The 19,956-nt window shown below is 38.0% G+C and overlaps 1 protein-coding gene across 1 annotated transcript in view; it reads right to left on the bottom strand.

The window, feature by feature from the left end:
• The window catches only part of PTPRN2 (protein tyrosine phosphatase receptor type N2), a 641,705-nt gene that overhangs the window by 572,890 nt on the left and 48,859 nt on the right, over positions 1-19,956 (bottom strand). Inside the window, exon 2 of the mRNA XM_035319523.1 lies at positions 5,892-5,942. Within this exon, the coding sequence (XP_035175414.1) occupies positions 5,892-5,942 (51 nt within the window). The remainder of the gene's footprint in view (positions 1-5,891; positions 5,943-19,956) is intronic.

Below are 19,956 nucleotides of genomic sequence, written 5' to 3' on the forward strand. Positions count from 1 at the left end.
ATAAGAGCCTTCATCCCAAAGAAACTCCATGCCAATGCCTTGCTCTTCATCATCATGGAATGGCTTGGGTTGGAAGGGACCTTAAAGATCATTTAGTTCCAACCCCCCTGCCACAGGCAGGGATGCCACCCACTAGATAAGGTTGCTCAGGGCCTCATCCATCTTATTACATGACTGTCATGGGGGCAACCGTGGGGAAAAAAGTGAGCAAATTTTGATATTGGTTTTTATTTCCACAGCAGCAAGTACATGATTATTTCAAGAGATTTGAACTCGAAGAAATGTGAGTTATTTTAACAACTAAGGCACCATTCTCACAACAAATACTTGGGAATATTTAAGTGTTAATTCACCCTTGATTTCAGTTGAATGAACTGTGTAAATATTTCTGAAGATTTGGATTTTTCAGTTTCCAGAATACCATGGTACAATGGTACATTTTGAAATTTTATCTTTGAGTATCATACCAGCTTCTGACATCCTTCCAACATACTCATTGAAAGCAAATTTAAAAAAATCTGAGTGTCTAACAAAACAAAAAAAAATCCCATGGTGTCCTTAAAATGGTGTGGAGGAACCATTGAAAATAAATCCTTGTATTTAATTAATTGGTCAGATTTTTACTCCAAACATAAACATATTTCCATTTACCTCAGATGTTATTTGTGAAGAGCTCTCACACCCTTGGAAAGCACAGTCATTCTGTCTATACATAATAAAGCAGCAGTATGTAGAGGTAACACTTGGCATTACTCCTCAGAAGTCTGAATTTAGTTATAACAAGCACTGTTGCTTACTGAAAAGCTTAGGCACAGATCTGTAGAGTTACTTGACAAAAAAAAAAAAATGATAGCTTTTGTAAGAGCAGTGCATTTCAAATGTAGATGTAGCTGGAGACATCTGTTAGCTAAACAATGCTGAGGTGCATCTCCCTCTGTAATTCCGTCCTAGTAGGCAATGATCTGGAAAACCTCAAAGCGGAACACATTAAGTTCAAGAAGCCATTTCAGGGATCCTGACTCTTCTCCCTTATCATCTGTAGCACATGTTTACCATTTATGGCTCATCACCAGCACATGCAATCATTCATATTCCAAATGTTCGAGAAGCTCAGTGGTTTAGGAAGAAAGGCCATTAATATTCTGAACTGTTTGGAGCCATCCAGACTTGGAAGGGCTCATGACTTTGTACTGCCATGCTCGGAAGCCTTTGACACACGTCACTAGCTTAAGTCTTTCCTAAGAAGTACAGCTTGCATACATAAAGCAATATTGATTCAGCTGTGCATAACTGTTTATAAAGCCTTTCAGAGACATGGCATCTTCAAGCTTTACTGCAGACATTAGACCATGGCTTCCTAGGAGAGGTTTAGTGGCTGTCAGTGAGGCTTGACTTAATGATGCACACTGCGCCAGCCACTGTATTTAATTAACTTTCTTGGTTGGCCTCACAGAGCTGTTTTCTATAATCTGATCTCGTCTGCGTGAACCCTGCTACTATTGCGTGCTGGAAGGAGACTTGCAGCCACAACATTTTCATAAATAAAACTACCTCAATTTATAAAGGCTGTGCTGATAAGGAGCAAAGATATTGTGGTATCCACATGCAGATAAAATACAGCACAAACCTTCTTTCTGAGGCTAAATATCTGGAGAGCAAGCCTAAAAGAGAGAACAACCATCCTTCTAAATGAGCAGTTCCAACAGTTTAATAAAGGGAGGATCCAGAACAATAACGAATGGCTGTTTTGAAATGAACACCTTTATCTGCACCACATGGCATCTTTCCCAGTGGCACTACCAGAATTCAATAGTTTGGTCTCATAAGAAAGGATAAGCACTAGTCTTCACTTCGCTGCTTTCAGCAGCCTGTTTAAGACTTCCAGCTAGGAAGCTATTTAAGCTGACACTTCACATGAACTGCTTTACTTATCACTTAAAATGCAAAATGGAAATGACTGTGACATGTTTCCACTTAAGCAACTGCACTAGGGTTAATATATACATTTAATATATATAAGAACAAGGAGTGTTCAAGGATAAATGAGGGAGTTCTATTTCAGAGACCATCTAAAAATTCCTTCCTGGTGTTTCTTTTTCTTTCCATACAAGCACCTAGGAAGGCATAATGGTTAAAAAGAATGCCACATGCAACACATGGGCTACCTCATTTACTTAAACTTCTATCACCGGCAGTGAGATGCGTGTGAATGTGAGTGCCACAATGCTCCTTAACCACAGCTGTCGCTACACCTGCCCTTGCTTCATCTCTTATTCCTTCCCCTTCTATAGATCTTGTTTAATTAAGACATTTTGTTACTTGCTGTCATTGGCATCTGCAGCAGCTTATCAGCACTTACTGGAGAGCAAGCATTGCCAAATTTACAGATGCCAGATTATTTTCAATTAATGTCTGCAGCTCATAAGTATATCCACCTTTCATATCAAGTTTTTAAGCCTCACATTTTCAACCTTCAAGCATTTTGTACAGGTGAAACTATCAGTTCCTCCCACTGTAAATGAGAAGTAATGATTTACTAGAAGTGAAATAAATGACACCTAAGCCATTTCACCCCTAGAAGCGCTAGCTTTGCAAGAAAAAAAAAAAAAAAAAAAAAAAAGAATCCAGGAAAACTTAGTCCTTTAGGTTGGCTTATCATCGTGCCATTAAAATAAACATGAAACAATATGTTCCTTTTTAACCACTTGATGAGTCAGTGCAGCTCAGGAAACTGATAAAAGGTTTATGGAAATAAATTAATATTGCATGAACGCTGCTGGAGCTATTAAACAAACATAAGTGAGAACCCACCACTGAAGCCGAGACCTTTATACGATAAGAGAAAATTGCAGAAAAGTCAACCATTATTACAGCATGTTCTTTGCCCTTCAAAAATAGCATATGACATAAACAGATGTAGTGATGCAACTGATACAGTTGTTGTTTATACCAGATCTTACAACTGGATTACACTGCTTTTGACAAAAAATAAGCTTCTTTTAATATCCCCTTTTACCAGTGACCACTTACTAAAAGCTTTCAGAATTAAAAAAAATCTCTTCTTTAAAAAGGTGTTTGTTTTCTTTTTTTTTTTTCATTTCTTTTGAAATTGTATCACAGCATGGAACAGCTCAGTTACTGATGTTTTTGTTATTCTTTTACAAGCCTGACACATGACTAGTACAACAACAAAGATCGTGACTGATGTTTTCACAAAGCAAGCCCAGCTTCATTTCTGAAAGCGCACTTGTCCTGGTTTTAGCTAGGAGAGAGTTAATTTTCCTCCCAGTAGCTGGTAGAGTGCTATGTTTTGGATTTAGGATGAGACTAATGTTGATAACACACTGATGTTTTACTTGTTGCAGAGCAGGGCTTACACTAAGCCAAGGACTTTTCAGCTTCTCGCTCCGTCCTGCCAACGGGCAGGCTGGGGGTGCAGCAAGAGCTGGGAGGGGACAGACCCAGGACAGCTGCCCCAAACTGGCCAAAGGGGTATTCCATACCATCTGACATCAAGCTGAACAATATATAGGGGTGGCTTGCCGGGGTGGGGGGGCAGCTGCTTGAGGATAGGCTGGGCATTGGTCAGCAGGTGGTGAGCAACTGCATTGTGTTGCACTTGTTTTGTACATATTATTTTATTTTTCTGTCCTAATAAACTGTCTCTATCTCAACACATAGGTTTCATTTTTTTCTCGTTTCTCTCCCCCATCCCAGAGAGGGAGGGGGGAGGGTGAGTGAACGGCTGTGTGGTGTTTAGCTGCTGGCTGGGTTAAACCACAACAGCACTCAGTTCAGCTACCTTTGCTGGAAGCCAAGAGAAAGATCAAAATTACCAGCCTTCCTGCAGGAGTCAGACTCAGACCTGCAGATCACAGATCCTTTAAAGATGTTACCTAAAAGTAGGTCCTGTTTCTTACCCACATTAACACTGTACTTCAGAAATATGCACTTGTGCAACCATGAAGGAGACAAACCTTCCTGTGACCTTGCAATACACAAAGTAAGCTCTGCTCTCAAGCGCAGAGACCTCCAAAGACTTAAGTCCTGAGCTTTCAAGTCAGCAAAGCATTCTTACTTCAATATATCAGGATTTCTGATGAACTTCAGGGATGCACTTGAACGAGGAGGAGTTTGGGCAGGAAAAATTGGAAGATATACCCAGAAGCAAACATGCTTTATCTTAAACATAAAAAGTTCTGAAAGTATTTTAGTTCTTGAAAGTACGATCTTCCAAATACTCTGTTAATTTTCTCAACGATGGTATATTTTTATTTGCATCAAGAACAGAATATAAAATCTGCTCTAGACACCACAAATCCAGCTGGGGAAGAATGAGCCACACATTTTGCTGTAACCTTAAACACAGTGACAGAATCCCAGCATATTTTCCCTTTTTAAATTAAGGTCAGACATCACAACATATCATTGATGGATTGTCTTATTCATTAGTGATCTCTATTTAACTTACAGTTACACCAAACTAATGGTGGATCTACAGATGTCCACTCTGAATTCAGAGAATTTCCACAGTTAAATTTTGCACTCTAATGAAAGTCACGTTGAGTTTTTAGAAACCACATTTCTAACGAAGAAAACAGGTTTAGAGCAAGAAACTAAGAAGTAATCTTCAGAGGAACGTCTTTATTGTAGATTTCTGCTGTCAAAAGAAATATGTATTTTTACTATCCTCATCTCTTGCATAAATCCTCCATTACATACTGCCTGCCAGATACAGCTGTTGTCTATAAAAAAGCCCTATTAACCATACTTGCATTGGGAAGACCTCAGCTAGGTGCTCGAGATCATTGCTAGTAGCAAAATGCAGCACTGCATAGAACTGCCACTAGCCTGTGTCAAGCACAGAAATCCTCAGAGTTTTAACACAGTATAGAAACAACCTCAAATTATAATTTTGCATAAGAATTATCTTTGAAGATGTTAATAATCTACTGTTTCTAACCATCTACCGATTTTATGGTTGAGGAGTTGGGAGAAAATATTTGTCTTTCATTCCCTCCTTTGTGTGTATTTAACTGACAATGAACAATAGTGGCAGTTTAATATCAAATTCTTCTTAGATATTCATTAAATTAGGATTTTAATAAATTTCATTTATAAGCAGACACATTATTGTCTCCTGTGTATGATGGAAATAAATACATCTGCTTTATGTCAGACACCAGAAATTTTATATTTAATAATTTAAAATCCATAATTATGGATCTACTTTATTACAGTAATTGTTTCAAAAGATCTCTTCAAACATTTTTTTTCATCAAGACTTAAATGATTTCATATAGCACATTAATGACTTTAGAATATAGTCAAAAGAGTCATTCCTAAACTTCCATTAGACTCATTCATACGTTTATGTTGGCTTTTTTTTTTTTTTACTTACTGAAAGTAAACTGAAAGAGAGCAGAAGAAATCTGCTTCTGAAAATCTAGTTCAAGTGAAATCACAGAAAAAGGAAGCAGTATAATCAAGAACAATGGTAGCCTTTCTTTGAGACTTTCTTTCTTATTATAATAAATAATAACCTTTTGAATAAAAGTAGACTGGTAATTACTCAACATCATCCTCTAAAAAGATGAGCAACCTGAAGTCATTTTCATCCTGTATTAAGGCAAATTAAATGTTAGCATATTTCAGTGTGATTAATTTAATTACTATCTATTTCTCGTGAAAGGAGATGATGTTGTTCAAGGTTAATTTTTTTTTTTTAAGACTATTAAATTTTCCCTACCTGCTGACCAGAATAGTCTTGTCTAGTTGTTGATGTCCCCCCTACACCCTATTCATATAGGGATTTGGCTTATTAAATTGACCACACAGCAATTACACTGCAGAGGACAGAGTAGTCAGCAAACAAAACATTCAAGACTTACCATTTACACAGATTTCATAAGATTTGCAAAGGTCATCTTCAAACAGGCAACCTGAAAACACAATAGAAAGGTAAAAATTAATACAGGTTTCAAACTGTGGATAATTAGCACAGACTGAAGTCCACTCAGGCTATTAAATGCTCAGCAAGAGTCAGGCATTTGGTTGCCCTTAGGAGTCTAAATTGGGCAGTACAGAAAGTTAAGAACACAGTAACAAAGCTGGTTAGACAGTACATCTTTCTAACTGGTTATGTCCAGAATAACCTTTGCTGTTTTTCTTCCCATTATTCCTCTGCTGAGGCTTTGGTTTTCGCAGTGCTCCTCTTATTTAGTAATTTGAGGAACTTTACATTCCCCGGCTTTGAACACAACACAAACACAACAGCACAGTAATGCTGCTACACACTGCCAGAAGTCAGGAGTTTCCTCAAGCTAATTACACTGCAATGAGACAAGACTAGGAAAAAGATACAAAATGCTTGAAATAGGTTAAAAAGATGCAGGCTTTGATTTAGTAACTGCAACCATAGACCCTGCCTAGATCCTCAAGAGCACTTACTCTTTGAAGAGAGGCTTAAAAATGAAGCCATCCGTACCAACAAACTACACGATACCTTCACGGACAGCTGACAAACCAGTGCAGTGTGTAGCGTTGAATCTCCCCCCATATCTGAAGCAGGAAATCTGTCCCTGGACTGGCTCCGTTGCAACTCCTTGCTATGCCAGCCCACCCCTCACCCTGCACCTAGGTTGGCAAACCCATCTCATCCACTCGGAGACATCTTCACGGATGACAGCCACAGTCCACCTATGGCCGATACCACCAAACCAGGTAATGAGACATTTGTTATTACCCCCTCTGTCTGCAGCTGAAATGAGCTCCAGCTGGTATTCCTGATAGCACAGAGGCAGGCAGGATGCTGTCTGCTCTGGTCACTCCACACTGGGGGACAGGGACAAGGACCGAGATCAGAAGCAAAGTGAAATATCACACTACTGGCAAGGGCATCCACTCTATTAATCCAACCTCTAGCTTCTTTACTTTGTGTTCTCACAAAGATAAACAACTCGCACTGGATAAACTCTAAGGAATGAGGCTTTATGTTGAATACAGACACTGCCCTAGAGAACACGTCTGCAATTAAGCCTTTTAACATCTCTGGGAAGTACCTTAAATTTATAAATAGCACAGAGTTATAGAAATCAAGTGGTCTTGAGCAGTTCCTCACTACTTCACCACACCTAAACACCAGAGCACATCCTCTCTTCCCAGAAGCAGAGTACCAGGATCTCTATTCAGAGTCAAACTGATTAAGTGGGTTGATTTAACCAAGAAAAAAACAAAAGACTCAAGACTCTGTCTATGAAGTACGCGAGTCTTAACCCTGCTAAAAGAAAAGTTCAGGAAGAGGGAGTGACTTATGTATGCCTCCACAGCCTTTCAGCAGGTAACTGTATTAGCACATCATTAAGCCTGAACTAATAAATTATGTCTCTCAGCAGGATTTATTAGCACAGCACTAGGTCTGAGCTAAGCATCTACACAAATTCAAGTCACACTGGTGCACTGGCAGAACCACTTATATCTACACCCACACCTACCCACAAAGACCACAAACACAACCTAACAAAGATGACAGCCTACAACATGCATGTTGATAAAATTGTTCACTTGTCCTTTTACCCATGCACCAATAAACTGTGAGTATTCCTTTGGTAGCTTGTGAAAGGTGGAAAAAGCTTCAGATTCAGAAAGGATTCAGCAAGCAGAGCACAGCAGAACGGCATGTGTCTAAACAGTCCACAAATTCCAGTTTGTGACATTTCAGAGACATGTATAGTTTTGTTCCAGACAAGTCTACTGTAGCAGCTGCTTGACCTGAAACAGCATCTGAAAACTCCCTGAAGATATCTGATTGCAGTCTTGGTGCCAACCCAGCAGAGCAGAAGGATGCCTTGACTGGGTATTGACTCATAAAGAACCTAAGAGAAGAACAGTGGCAGGCAGCAGCCAAAATACATCAACACAGGCTACACAGCACAGAAGGAGCTCTAATTAAAAGCATACTAATTATCACTGCAAACATTAAAATCTTGTAAGAAAAAAAATATATGTACTAATACAGACTAGATAAGTGACAGGTATACTTCACTATTTCTGTTTTCAGAGGTTGCCATTTCTTCTAAAAGAGAAGTTTTTATGGTTAGGAAAAAATTCCAGCAAAATCTCCCTGTCTTGATTTTCTGACAAATCTCAAAGGGGTTAAAACCAGAAACCTGAGGCGGCCATTTCCTCTGAAGCACTACAGAAGGTGCCCTGTGCCCAAGGGAGAACATAAGTCTTGTGGCTGATTTCTCATCCTGACGTGGCCGTGCTGTAGATCCTAAGGGTGTCAGATGAGTTTGAACCAGGAGTGTTTCCAGCGGAGTCAAGGTAAAAGCAGTTACTGGTTCATGCAGCCCCTTCTGATTTTGAAACACCTGGGAGCTGCTAATGAGAGCCACAGCCACCTGCTAGAGATAGGCTATCCCACAGTATACTGAAAATCTGGATTTTTCTGCTTTTGAGATTAAAGAGGAACACAATGATTACATTCAGATACAAAGACAGAGAGAGCCAGGCTACATGAGTACAGAACCCTGACTCAAATGCACTCTGCTTTTGCTAGATACACAATGCATTAATACCTAACACATTTCCATTAAAAGCACAAAAGAAAACCGATTTTGTCATGTTTTAGTTCTTCTTTTGATAGTAGCTGCTTATCAGATGCTGACTGCAACTAGGCATCTGATGCCATTAGCCTTGGAAATTTATGTCTTGGAGAGCAAATTAATAAAGTCAATGCATAGAAAACTATATCCATCTATGATTACCCTAAAATAGACTACAAGGACCTCTAAACTCCTTAGAAAACATTGTATTTCAAGTTATTACTAGTGTTAATTATTATGTATATTTCACCCCGTCAATGTGCTAATTTAAGTAGCAATTTATCCTTTGTTGTTACTGCTGTGACATTAAGAAGCATCGTATTTCATTTAAAATATCATCTACCAACTAGTAGTAATGATGGCAATAAGTCACCACTGAAGAGCGAAGAGGCGTTGTTGCCAATAGGCACTTAAATCAGTTCATGCCTCATGGGATCAAAATTAAATTTCATTTTTTATAAAATGAATCTTCTACCACAGATCTTCTCCCAAAACACATAAACCTGATGCAATACCCTTCAACACCCTCCTGTCTGGGGGGGCCCCCCCCCCCCCCCCAAAAAAAAAAAACACATCACAAATTTACTTCATACAGCAACCCTTAGACAAATTCTCCATATAGCTTCAACCAGTTGAAGGTACGCAAATCAAAAAACCTTTGATTATATGCTTAAATATGCCAAATTAAGTTTTCCAAGAACTCAGTGCAGGCAGCAGTAGATTCAGATGTGTCATTTATGCAGTAAAATGTGAATACAAGAACCTGGCATTGCAGCATCAAGACTATTTTACAAGCCCAATTCTGCTAGCCCCATATATCTTCTCAATAAAAGATCTTTCTAGCAATAGTTACACACCAAAATCCAGGGATAGTCAAGATTTTGTCACCTAATGAACTGATTTTAGCATTGTGTTTATTATTGTTTTGCTTAATTTAGAACACAGGTTTGTTACTTGACCTGCATTAGCAATTCACCTAGCCGCAGTGATAAATCCCATGTCTCAGTGGTGACAAAGATGGCTGGAACAATGCCATAGCGGCACATAGGTGCTCCAGCACCCACAAAAACAAGTTCAGTTGTAAGCTTCATCATCAACTCCCCATGTAACCAAAGCACACAAATCTACATTGCACATCTTATAACATAGGGAGAGTTTTTCCCTTACACATACAGAAGTTGTTTAAACTCCAGGTAAGCAGGACCTTACCCCATATACTTGGGTAAATATAGGCTTTACACATTCTTAAGCATAAAGATTTGCAAAGGTTTGTCATGCATCCAGTAATTTCTAGCAACATAACTCAGTTGCTTTCTATTAGACTACTTCATGTAGCAGGGCCATTTGTGTTAGACCCACTTACATAAACACCTTTTCTCGTTTTTTTAAAAAGCTTTATGACTGCCTAAATAAAGGCAGGTTATGTTATATATTACATTACACTCACATGGAATAGTCTTTGTTAACTAGACAAGAAAGTACATTTAATTAGGCTTATCGAAGTCTTCCACCTTCTCTAGTAGTTTTTCAGACAATCAATAGTACAATATAATTGAAAAAAAAAAAGTGCTGATGCAAATCCAAAATATTATAGTATAGAATCTAAAAGTTTAAACTTCTTTGACAAGATACTCTTATCATGAGACACCATTAAAACTATTCCCCTCCTCTTTTCACCAGGTTTACAGCAGTTGTGCTTTCCTCAACTCAAAGACAGGCTTGTTTAAGAGTTTAAACCATTAGACCATACTGTTTTTACTGTTTTGCTTTTTTTGGATATACAGTCACCTCTGAAGATTGTAATAGTCAAGCATGAGCTGAAGTCACCTGAGCTTACTCTAGAAAAAAGCTGTGGTAATTTACTTGCTGAGAAAACTATTTTATTGAATCCACTGATCAAATAAATTGTATTGCATTATTTTTTCTATCCTTTCCCCCGTTAACCAACCTGTGATGATTTTACATTAAATACATCTCAAAGTTTGTAAGCAGCTTTACCAACTACAGGAAGAAAAAAAAAAAAAAAAAAAAAAAAAAGAAGAAGCCTTGGGCTTTCTTTATCAGAGGTTATCTTACAACAAAAAAATTAAAAAAAAAAAAAAAAAAAAAAAAAAAAAGGCAACAAAAGCCATATTTCTCCTACATTTATCATTTACAATTTAGGAAAACATAAACCTCCAAAATCCTTACTTGTGTTGGGGCTTTCCTGTCTCTTCCTTTCGTGATCTTTGTTCAATGGCTACGTAACCACCTAATGTCTCTTAATATTTTCAGACCATAATGATCTAATTTCATCACAAAATTTTAGTCAATAGAGGTTTCTTTAATAAAAAAATAAATAAATATTTTTAATAATTTGGAATTAAAATTCACTCCTCATTTATCTGCTTCTTTCAGGTTTACTTGCTTTCTAGTAAGGAGCCCTTGAAAAGTAACTTCTGCAAAGCACTGGTAATGAAAACCAAAAAGGAAACACCTGGCTGCGTCAACTCTGGGCATGTCTGATGGGTGGGGGGGGTCCTCACTGGTTCATTAGCACCACCTGTGAATGGCTGTAAATAGAGCTCGTGTTTAGTTTCACATAGTAGCATTAAGAAGTAAGGCTAAGAGTTATATTTTACAAGTATTGAGCTTATATAACTTTGAACCAACAAAAAACAAGATAGCGTATAACAACAGTGAACAACAAATTGATTGGAAGGAAATATCAAGTATGACTTCCTACAGAAAACTGAAACAAAATGTTGACTGATGGAGAGAGACATGCTCTTCTCACTGGTAAAGGTGAGAGAAAATGTTGTCTGGTCTGCTGAAGCTGTGATTTATCCAACACAACCTCATTTGTCTTCCATACACATATGCCTAACAACTCTAGAATTACACGAAATTGCAAGCGTAGCAGGGAAGAATATATTTTAAGCTGATCATGGGTTCCTCTTGTTTTCCTTGGTCTAGTGTATATGGTTACTGTACTCTGTGTGGTTACATAGGTACTATAGGTATATTATTTATTGCTCAAAACCTATCAATTGCATGTGAAAATCAGCTCATTTCCTTCAGCTTTATGTTGGCATTCACTCTCATAATAAAAGTAAATGTTCCCTATTTCTTCAACTTTCCTTTTTATCCCATTTTTCTTTGCTTTTATTTTTTCTTGTCCCTCTTTTAGTCCTGTTCTGACCTCCTCCACTCTCTTTTTCCAGAAGTATATTTTCTACCTCCTACTTGTTCTCTTCTACTCTCCAAAAATGCTTTGTTCTATTCTTTCTGTCCCTCCCAAGCATTGCCATACAGTACTCTGGCGTTACCCTTCCTACCCTTTCCCCTCTCTTCACTCATGCTACAAACGGCCCAGCTGTCACCTCTTCAGCAGTTTCAATTGCTGGGAACGACTGGATCTTCACTCAGGTGCCTTCTGCTTCCCTTCTTCCAGCATACTCAAGCATTCCTCATCTGTCACCCTGATGGTGAATGTGCTGAGTAGGAGAAAGGCCAAGAAATGGACGAAAGGGGCAGAACTGGTTCCATCCTGCTCCCTCTGCTCGGTGCTCCTCAGGAGCAGAATATATTTTGATGCGTTCTCCTTTATTTTTCAGGATATCCAGAACAGTCCTCATTGAAACAGGCATTTCATGAAGATGTCAGAACCTCTGACATTTTATCAACAACTGCTTAAAGCAGTAGTTTAGCTACTGGTCAAAATAACACTAGAGGAGCACGGAATACTAAAGGACTTTTTCTCCCAGGAGAGAAAAAAATGAGAAAAATATGTGACAGCATAGTAAGTACTGAGTTCTGGTCTTCTGCCTTTACTCCACCTTCAATGTTTTCTGAATGTAACAGGTGCCTGATGTTTTTCGTAATACTGTAAACTCTTGAGAGTAGAGATGTTTTTATTATTTTTAATCATGTGTGTGTGTACAAAGCCTAGTATAACAAAGGTCTGATCCCTGGTGAAAGAATCCAGGCCTTCCTGCAATCCAAATTAACAATTAGAAGGATGACACATGAAATCCCTGCAGTGGTTAACTGGAAGGTAGTGTAGTCTCTTATATGAAAAGTTTCCAAAGTTAGAAAAGATTTCCCATAAGTGTTAACATATGGTGTTAACACTTCCCTAACTCTGAATTATTGCTTCTTTCAATCATTTTTCATACGCATTGTATATTGAAATATGATGCTAGCCAGAATAATTCACCACGGAATAAAGAGTTATTCAAAAAGGGAAAATGTCAGTATTAAGCTTATAGCTAAGACTTCCCCTGAAGCCTCAATCACAGTTCATATTAGTGCTTCAATTGTCTCCTTTATATCACCTGCTATTCAGCATGTGCAGATTGATGCACTGTGTAAGCAAATAGTACAAAAATGCTGTGATCGTACAATGCTATTTCTCACCATGCAATGGGGCTATTGTGTCTTTTCTGCATTTAGAGGGTAAAAAAATTACATCTTTTCTTTTGCGTGTTATTAGTCTTGAGCCTGTCCACCACTAAAGACGGGAATTGCTTTGTGATGAAAATACTATTAACTTATCTGGTCACTAATGCCATGATTGCAATGATGTAGTGCTTTGCTGCTAGAAAGCACCAAGAAAAGGTCACTATTAAGAATAATTGAAGATGTGATCAGTAATAATAGTTCATGAGGGGAGGGGACAGGGAAAGGCCATCACTAGAAAAGCTCCAGAATAGCATTTACATTTTGCCCAGGGCTCAGAAGGACGTGGCATGTCATCAGCTGGTACAGGCAATGTATGATTTTTGTGTCATTTATTTTTCCACAGTAAATATTAAAAGAACTTGCATTGTCTCCACCATGAAGAATTATGTTGCTAGCCCATATTGGGAAGAAATTAGCACCTCTACATACAAAGCGTATGATCTGTTCTTTCAAAATTAGAAAATGTTTAGTGAAGTGCTCACAAGCAATATCTCAATACAATATCTCATAAAAATCCAGACCAGTCCTTTAATAACTGCAATTCAGTACTTTCTACTTGTTACCAGTTGCTAAAAGAAATTTTCTCACTGGGCACTAAACTGCCAACACCCACTGAAATCACAACTCTGACCTAAGCAAAAAACTTTTTGTGCACTTAGCAGAGAAGTTGAGGGCTGAACATCATTGAACCTAAATGAAGAATTCCATGTTGCTGTTTAAATACATCTAAAAGCAGCCTAAAATTTTTAGCTGCTATTTCCTGTGTGTTATCCTTCTCTCTAAAATCTGTGTGACCAAAGACCTTCTAGTGTTTTTCATAGCCACAAGATATTGAAAGCTTAAAACTGAGGCTTACATAAAGCAGAGGATGATGTTAGCCAGCAAAGCCTTCCTCGGTATGATTGCACATAGACCAGCAAACATTGCAGTTCAGTGGCCTCTGTCATATTTATTCTGTGAAAGAACTCCTGCCGTCATTATATCTGTCAATCTTGTTTTACCCATCAGTAACTGTCAGTCTTATCCTGCATACTTGTTTTACAAAACAGCGGAATGGAATGAATTCTAAGTCCTAATTATAACTCAATTCTTGCCTTCTTCCACTCTCTGGGTTGAGACGAGCTGGGTTGAAGAAGTAATGAACTATTAGACAGAGGAACTAGGAACTGTCTGTCTGGGGGTCATGTGCTTTGGAAGATAGTTCTTAAGATAAAATTTTCCAGAACACTTACATGGGGAAGAAGCTTATGACCTATCATCTGGAGTTAATTAGTCTCCACATTCAGTGACAGTTTTTTGTGGTTTTTGTTTTGTTTTTTAAATAGTTCTTTAAAGTTGCTCCTCATGCTTTGGGAAAACTTCCAGTATTCACATAATCAAAGGAAGGAAAAGAGGTATGTTTATCGTTTTCCTCTAATAAGCACCAAAATTTTGTTTTCATTATGTGTCAGAGAATCTTAATGAGTATCTGCTTGGTGCTTGAAAAAAAATAAAAATAAAAAGATAACCAGAATTCACAATTCTCATGCAGTCATATCGCCTCCAAAAGTAATTACCCAGTATTTAAGTTCAATGCGCCTCTCCCAGTGCTGTCTTGAGCAGACTTCAAAAGCAGAAACAATTTGTTGCAGAGGATTGCTCTGGAATGATTGGCTTTTCTGTTCTAATTAGCAAACAGTACAGCATCTTTTAGCTGATGATGCCTGTGTGGACAGCAGCAGTACAACCAATATCTGTCACATATCTTTTTTTTCTTTTTCCCTTTCTCTTCCTACTTAGAAAATCACTCACCTTTTTGCTCCATCCCTGTTGCACAGCTAATTATACCATGGTAAATTATCATGCAGATGTGGTAAAAACAACTTAGGAAGAAAAAAAATGCATCTCATAACTCAGTTGAGCCTGAAGAGCAAGGGGACAGTCCACAGGCATTTACTGCAGGGAAGAATTCCAAAACAGAGAAAACAGCGGAGATCTACACTTTACAGATGAGCTCCAAACAGGGACACAAGAACCAGACGGGACTCTAAATCTGTTTATTTCTGCATACCCATATTGAAGTCTCCTAGGTATTGAAAACGTTTTAAACTGATATTATTGAGAGTGTTTGAAAAAACAGCCTCAGAACTTTATCATGCAATTTTGAATCACAATGTTTATTTACAGAGATGAAAACACCCACATTCATCTCATGAAAGAGACACTACTATATACATTTGGTAATTTCTTTAGTAAAGAATTTAAACAGCCCAGGGTAATCTGTATTAAATATTCATGTGCTGCAGAAGAATAATGAAAGTCAGTGAAGAAAGTCATAGTCTTTAAAGTTCTCAAAGGAAAAAAAAGAATAATATTAGGTAAAATTCAATGGATTGTGGCACCAAGATTTATCTAGAGTTTACCCTGGGAATTTGAAGTGTGAATGAAGCTACGGCACTATCTATCAGGAGACAGTTATGGGAAATAAATCATACAGAGATATTGGTAGCCCACCAAAACTGAGTACTCAGTAAAAATGCCTAAAACTTTTCCTTTTCCATAGAAAAATGCAAGAATCTCATAAATGTTTGTGTACTAGAAATTTCTGCAAAGTTTCCAAGAACTAAGCTGTTCCAATCAATATAAATTATCCCTTGACATATAATCAATGTGCAGCACCATGTGTTTTTGTTCAAGTCCTGTTGGCTTTGTTTGGCACTGTGAATCTGGGCATCGCTCCGCATTCTTGTCTGGGATTGACGTTCAGGGGCAGACCTGGGACAATTTTGTTATGCTGATAACATAGCATAACAATCTCTCCTGTATTGAGTCAAAACTAATTCCAGACAGTAGTTTAAATTCATTTCAGGGTAAAATGATTCACTTCTACATACTTTTGTGAAATTAAACCAATTTCAAAGAAAATCTGGCCCTGCAAGTGAATGGTCTTGATTTTGACCACTAATTGTACTCTAATTGCTCCTGAATCACCCTGATGTACATGAGGCTGGCATTAGAAGCAGCTGTCCCAGCATACATGCTGCTGGTGTCTCTGTGAAGTTGCTCTGCCTACCCTGTAATACGAGTGAGATGTCTTTTTCTCTAGGCTAACTGTTGAGAGGCAAGCACCATAATGACATATATCAGAGAAGTAGTTAAGAAAAAGGCTTAAAGCAATTTGATTAAAGCAATTCGTCGAGGAAGACAAGAAAATCAGAGATAATTCTGAAACTTGAAAAATCTGATGTATGCTGAGTAGCACCAGAATTCATACTCTGGTTTCTTCCTAAAAAGTATACAAAAGACAGTTTTTCTCTCTCTAGGGAAAAAAAAAATAAAAATAAATAAAATAAAATAGAAGACTTTGAAGATTATCTGTTAAAATCCTTTTAACAACAAAACACTGCCCTTGAGAAAATTCATTTAAATGGGAAGAAAAATCCTGAAGTCTGGATGTCTTCAAGAGCTTATGTAGGTGCCTTTCAACTTTAAGAACAGCCAGAAGTCATTACTGTATTATAACAATATAGTCCCCAACTCTCATTAACTTAGCATCTAACACCAATTGATTTTGATAGAATTAATGCATTTGGTCAGCTATGTGAATCAGGGACCAAATGTCTCTCTTTTTTTGTTTATTTTCTTTGTTATTTTTCCCTCTGTACATAATAACCTCCATTGTGTTTTTGTGAAACGTGTGCAGCAGGAGGCAAAAAACTTTGAGATTTGATAGAACAGATGAGAAAAAGATGTTAACCAACAGTTGATGTTGCATGTCCCCCAAACATCATGAAGAGGGGTTATCAAGCTACCTGTAAGCCAGGCCTACTAGCAAGGTCACCAGATGAGGATCCAGCAGACTGTAATCCTAGTCTTGGTCCTGTTTTTTGCTGCTAGCCTGGATAAATCATTTCATCATGACTCCCCTCTTGTATTTTACCCAATCGTATCTAGTTAAATACTAAAGGTTATTATTTGTTTGTAAGTGGTTAACAGAATGGAGACATAGTCATGTTTGGAGTGATATTGATCATCGTAGCACAAATAATAACCTTTGTATACCTTTATTTAACTTCTCCGCATCACAGAAATGTTTTGAACCTTAAATAAAAGTAAGCAGCTGCATAAAGGTAACTGGAAGCAAACAAGCAGTACAAAGCAAACAAGCATCTCCTGAGGAGTATTTTTTAAGGGTGATTTAAGTAAAGCCAAGGCCTTCCATCTCTTCTCAAAAAGTGCTGGGATCTCAACAGAAAATGTGAAATGATTCCTTGCCAGCTAGGGAACTCTAGAGCACATAACCTTTTGATTTTTATTCCATAAGAAGCAAGGAAGGGGATGGCAGGGGAAGGAAAAGTATCTCTGGGACGAGAATTCTTGTTATTACCCTGAAGGGGCTGGGTAGCAGATAGCCAAGGAGACCTCCACACCTCAGGAGGCAAGTTGTACGCATCTGTAAGGCTTCAGGAGCATTATCTGTCATACTTTGTTGATGTGATGTATTGATTAGATACTTCTAATGAAGGGATAGAGTGTTTTCAAGTCTCTGCCTGGATTGCTTCTTTCTACTGAAAGGTTGACTTATAGATAAGTTTGATTTTAATGGAAGGGAAAACACAGCATACATAAATACATGTCTGAATTATCTGTTCGTCCTTTATCGTATTCCTTTTGAAAGATCAGGAACTGCAATCAGCACCATTACATGCAGTTACAATTTAAAAAAAAAAAAAAAAAAGAACTGTACAATGCATGTTATATACCGCACACTGCTGTTCAAGGGCCATGACCCACTTGTTCATAATTCACTTTTGACAACAGCTGAATGTTAGTCTTGCATATCTTTTATATTCCCACTTAAACTTGAGCTGAAGTCTGAAGCTGAGGAAATCACAGTCTCCAAAGCATATTTGCTAAAGATAAATTCCATACAAAAAGCAGTATATCCCCCGAAAAATCTTACTTCACTGAACTTCTGCACATCTCATTGTGACAGTATGACTTACAAAATACCAAACGCTTTGTACTTCTTGCACTTCTGCAGCAATCTTTATTCCCATCATAAGAGCTTCCTCTGTGCACATTCCCTATGCTATCAAGAATGTTCCTTCTTCTCCTGAGTTACTAGGCAGAAGGCAAATAGTGGAAAAGAGAAGGGAACAGGGATATTTGCATCAGTATTTACTGATGGGAAACTGCCCCCCAGCTTCCACAACTGCCTCACAAAGCTGCTCTGAACTCCAGAACTGGCTGTGCCTGCAGGATCTGGGCTCTCACTGGTAATGATAGCCCAAAGTCCGTGCAACAAAAAGGAACAGGGCAAATTAACTCCACAGAGGGATTACCAAACTTACTTCAGATAATTTTATTTCATTTCATTTCATTTTTGGAAATACAGAGAATGGAGATGGATGAGGAAACTCAGAAACTGTGAAAAAAAAAAATAGAAATTTGAAAAAAACAGGAGAGAGATGATGGTTTGACAGAGGAGCACACTTCACTGTGCTATGGGAAGAGGAATGTGCAAGAAAAGAGGAAACGGGAAAATAAGGGAGTCTGAGAAAGGAAGTGAAGGGAAATAACCTTTGCAAAAACGTGTGTAAAGCATAATGAGACTAAAGTGATAAAAAGTCTGAAGTGCAGAGATTAGCAGAGCTAAGAACAGACCTGAGCTCTCCTGATGGCATGTTGCACTGACTTTACAGTAGTGCTGCCTTCAGATTCAGTGAGGCAAAGGGAGCTCTCTCAGTTCTCACAGGCATCCTGAGAACAGAAGTTATTTCACAATAATTCTATGGGCAGTTCACAAGCCTATTCCAAAGTTTCATTTATTCAAGACTGGGATTTTTTTTCTGAAAATTCTTAGTGATAATATTTCATGAAGTTCTAGTCATGAGTCTTCAGTCCACAGTTGACTGTAAGTTGAGTGGCATTTGCATAATTCTGAGAGACGTGATATTCAGTGAGGTTTAGAGTCAGTCTGGCACCTCATATGTGAGCTTTCTTAAGAATTCTTAAATTATTTTAATGAACCAGTATTATTCAAAAAATATTTTTTTTTCCTTCAGGAATTGAACTTCAGCCAAAACACTAAACCAGAGTCTTTAACAGCACACTTGGAAACTTTCTAGTTGATGAATATCTTACAAATATGATTTTATGCTGTTTCTGAATGTAGTACTCTGCAGACAGTGAAGACCAATGTGTACAGTGCTCTGTACATCAATGTAGTGTTTACAAAAATTCCTAATTATAACACTGTTAAAAAACAGAAAGAGAGAGAGAGAAAAGGGAGGGAAGGAAGAAAGGAATGAAGGAAGGAAAGCTTTGTGACCTTTATCCTCTGCTCTACAACGTATACATCCTGTAGCAGAAGTACAGGAACAAGATTTTTTTTAATTCCCAAATGCAGAAATATTATTTATTTTTTTATTCCATCTCATTTGAGGTGTTCTTTCAACAAACATGCGGTTGTAATGAAAATGTCTGAAAGTTGTCAGGTCTGAGATCGTTTCATGGAATTTATGTCAAAAAATGCAAAGCCTGGCACAGCAGGCTGTTATCATGTGCTAGCCTGTACAAGGACACAACACGCTGCTTCTTCCCTTCATCTGGCTCTGCCGAGAACAAAGCTTAGCTATCACAATCACGTCAAGTCCCCCTTCTTTTGGAGAAACTGGCTTCAGTTTCCTGCAGACAGCTGAAGAGTACCAGGTCAAGGACCAGAACAACAGCCAGCGTAGCTGCAGTTCTCCTGCTTTTGTGCAATTTCCTGGAACAGTTTCACTGAGGGGCAAGTGGAAAAAAAAAAGCTGGAGTTCACAGAAGATGAGCTGTATTGTTATTTTGCTGTAGAAAAGCATGCCCTTGGCAGACTTGGCTCAAATTTGGTTCATTGTAGCATCAGGAATTTTACTGCTAAAAGGTT

This window comes from Oxyura jamaicensis, chromosome 2, assembly GCF_011077185.1.
Source record: "Oxyura jamaicensis isolate SHBP4307 breed ruddy duck chromosome 2, BPBGC_Ojam_1.0, whole genome shotgun sequence".
NCBI lineage: Eukaryota > Metazoa > Chordata > Aves > Anseriformes > Anatidae > Oxyura > Oxyura jamaicensis.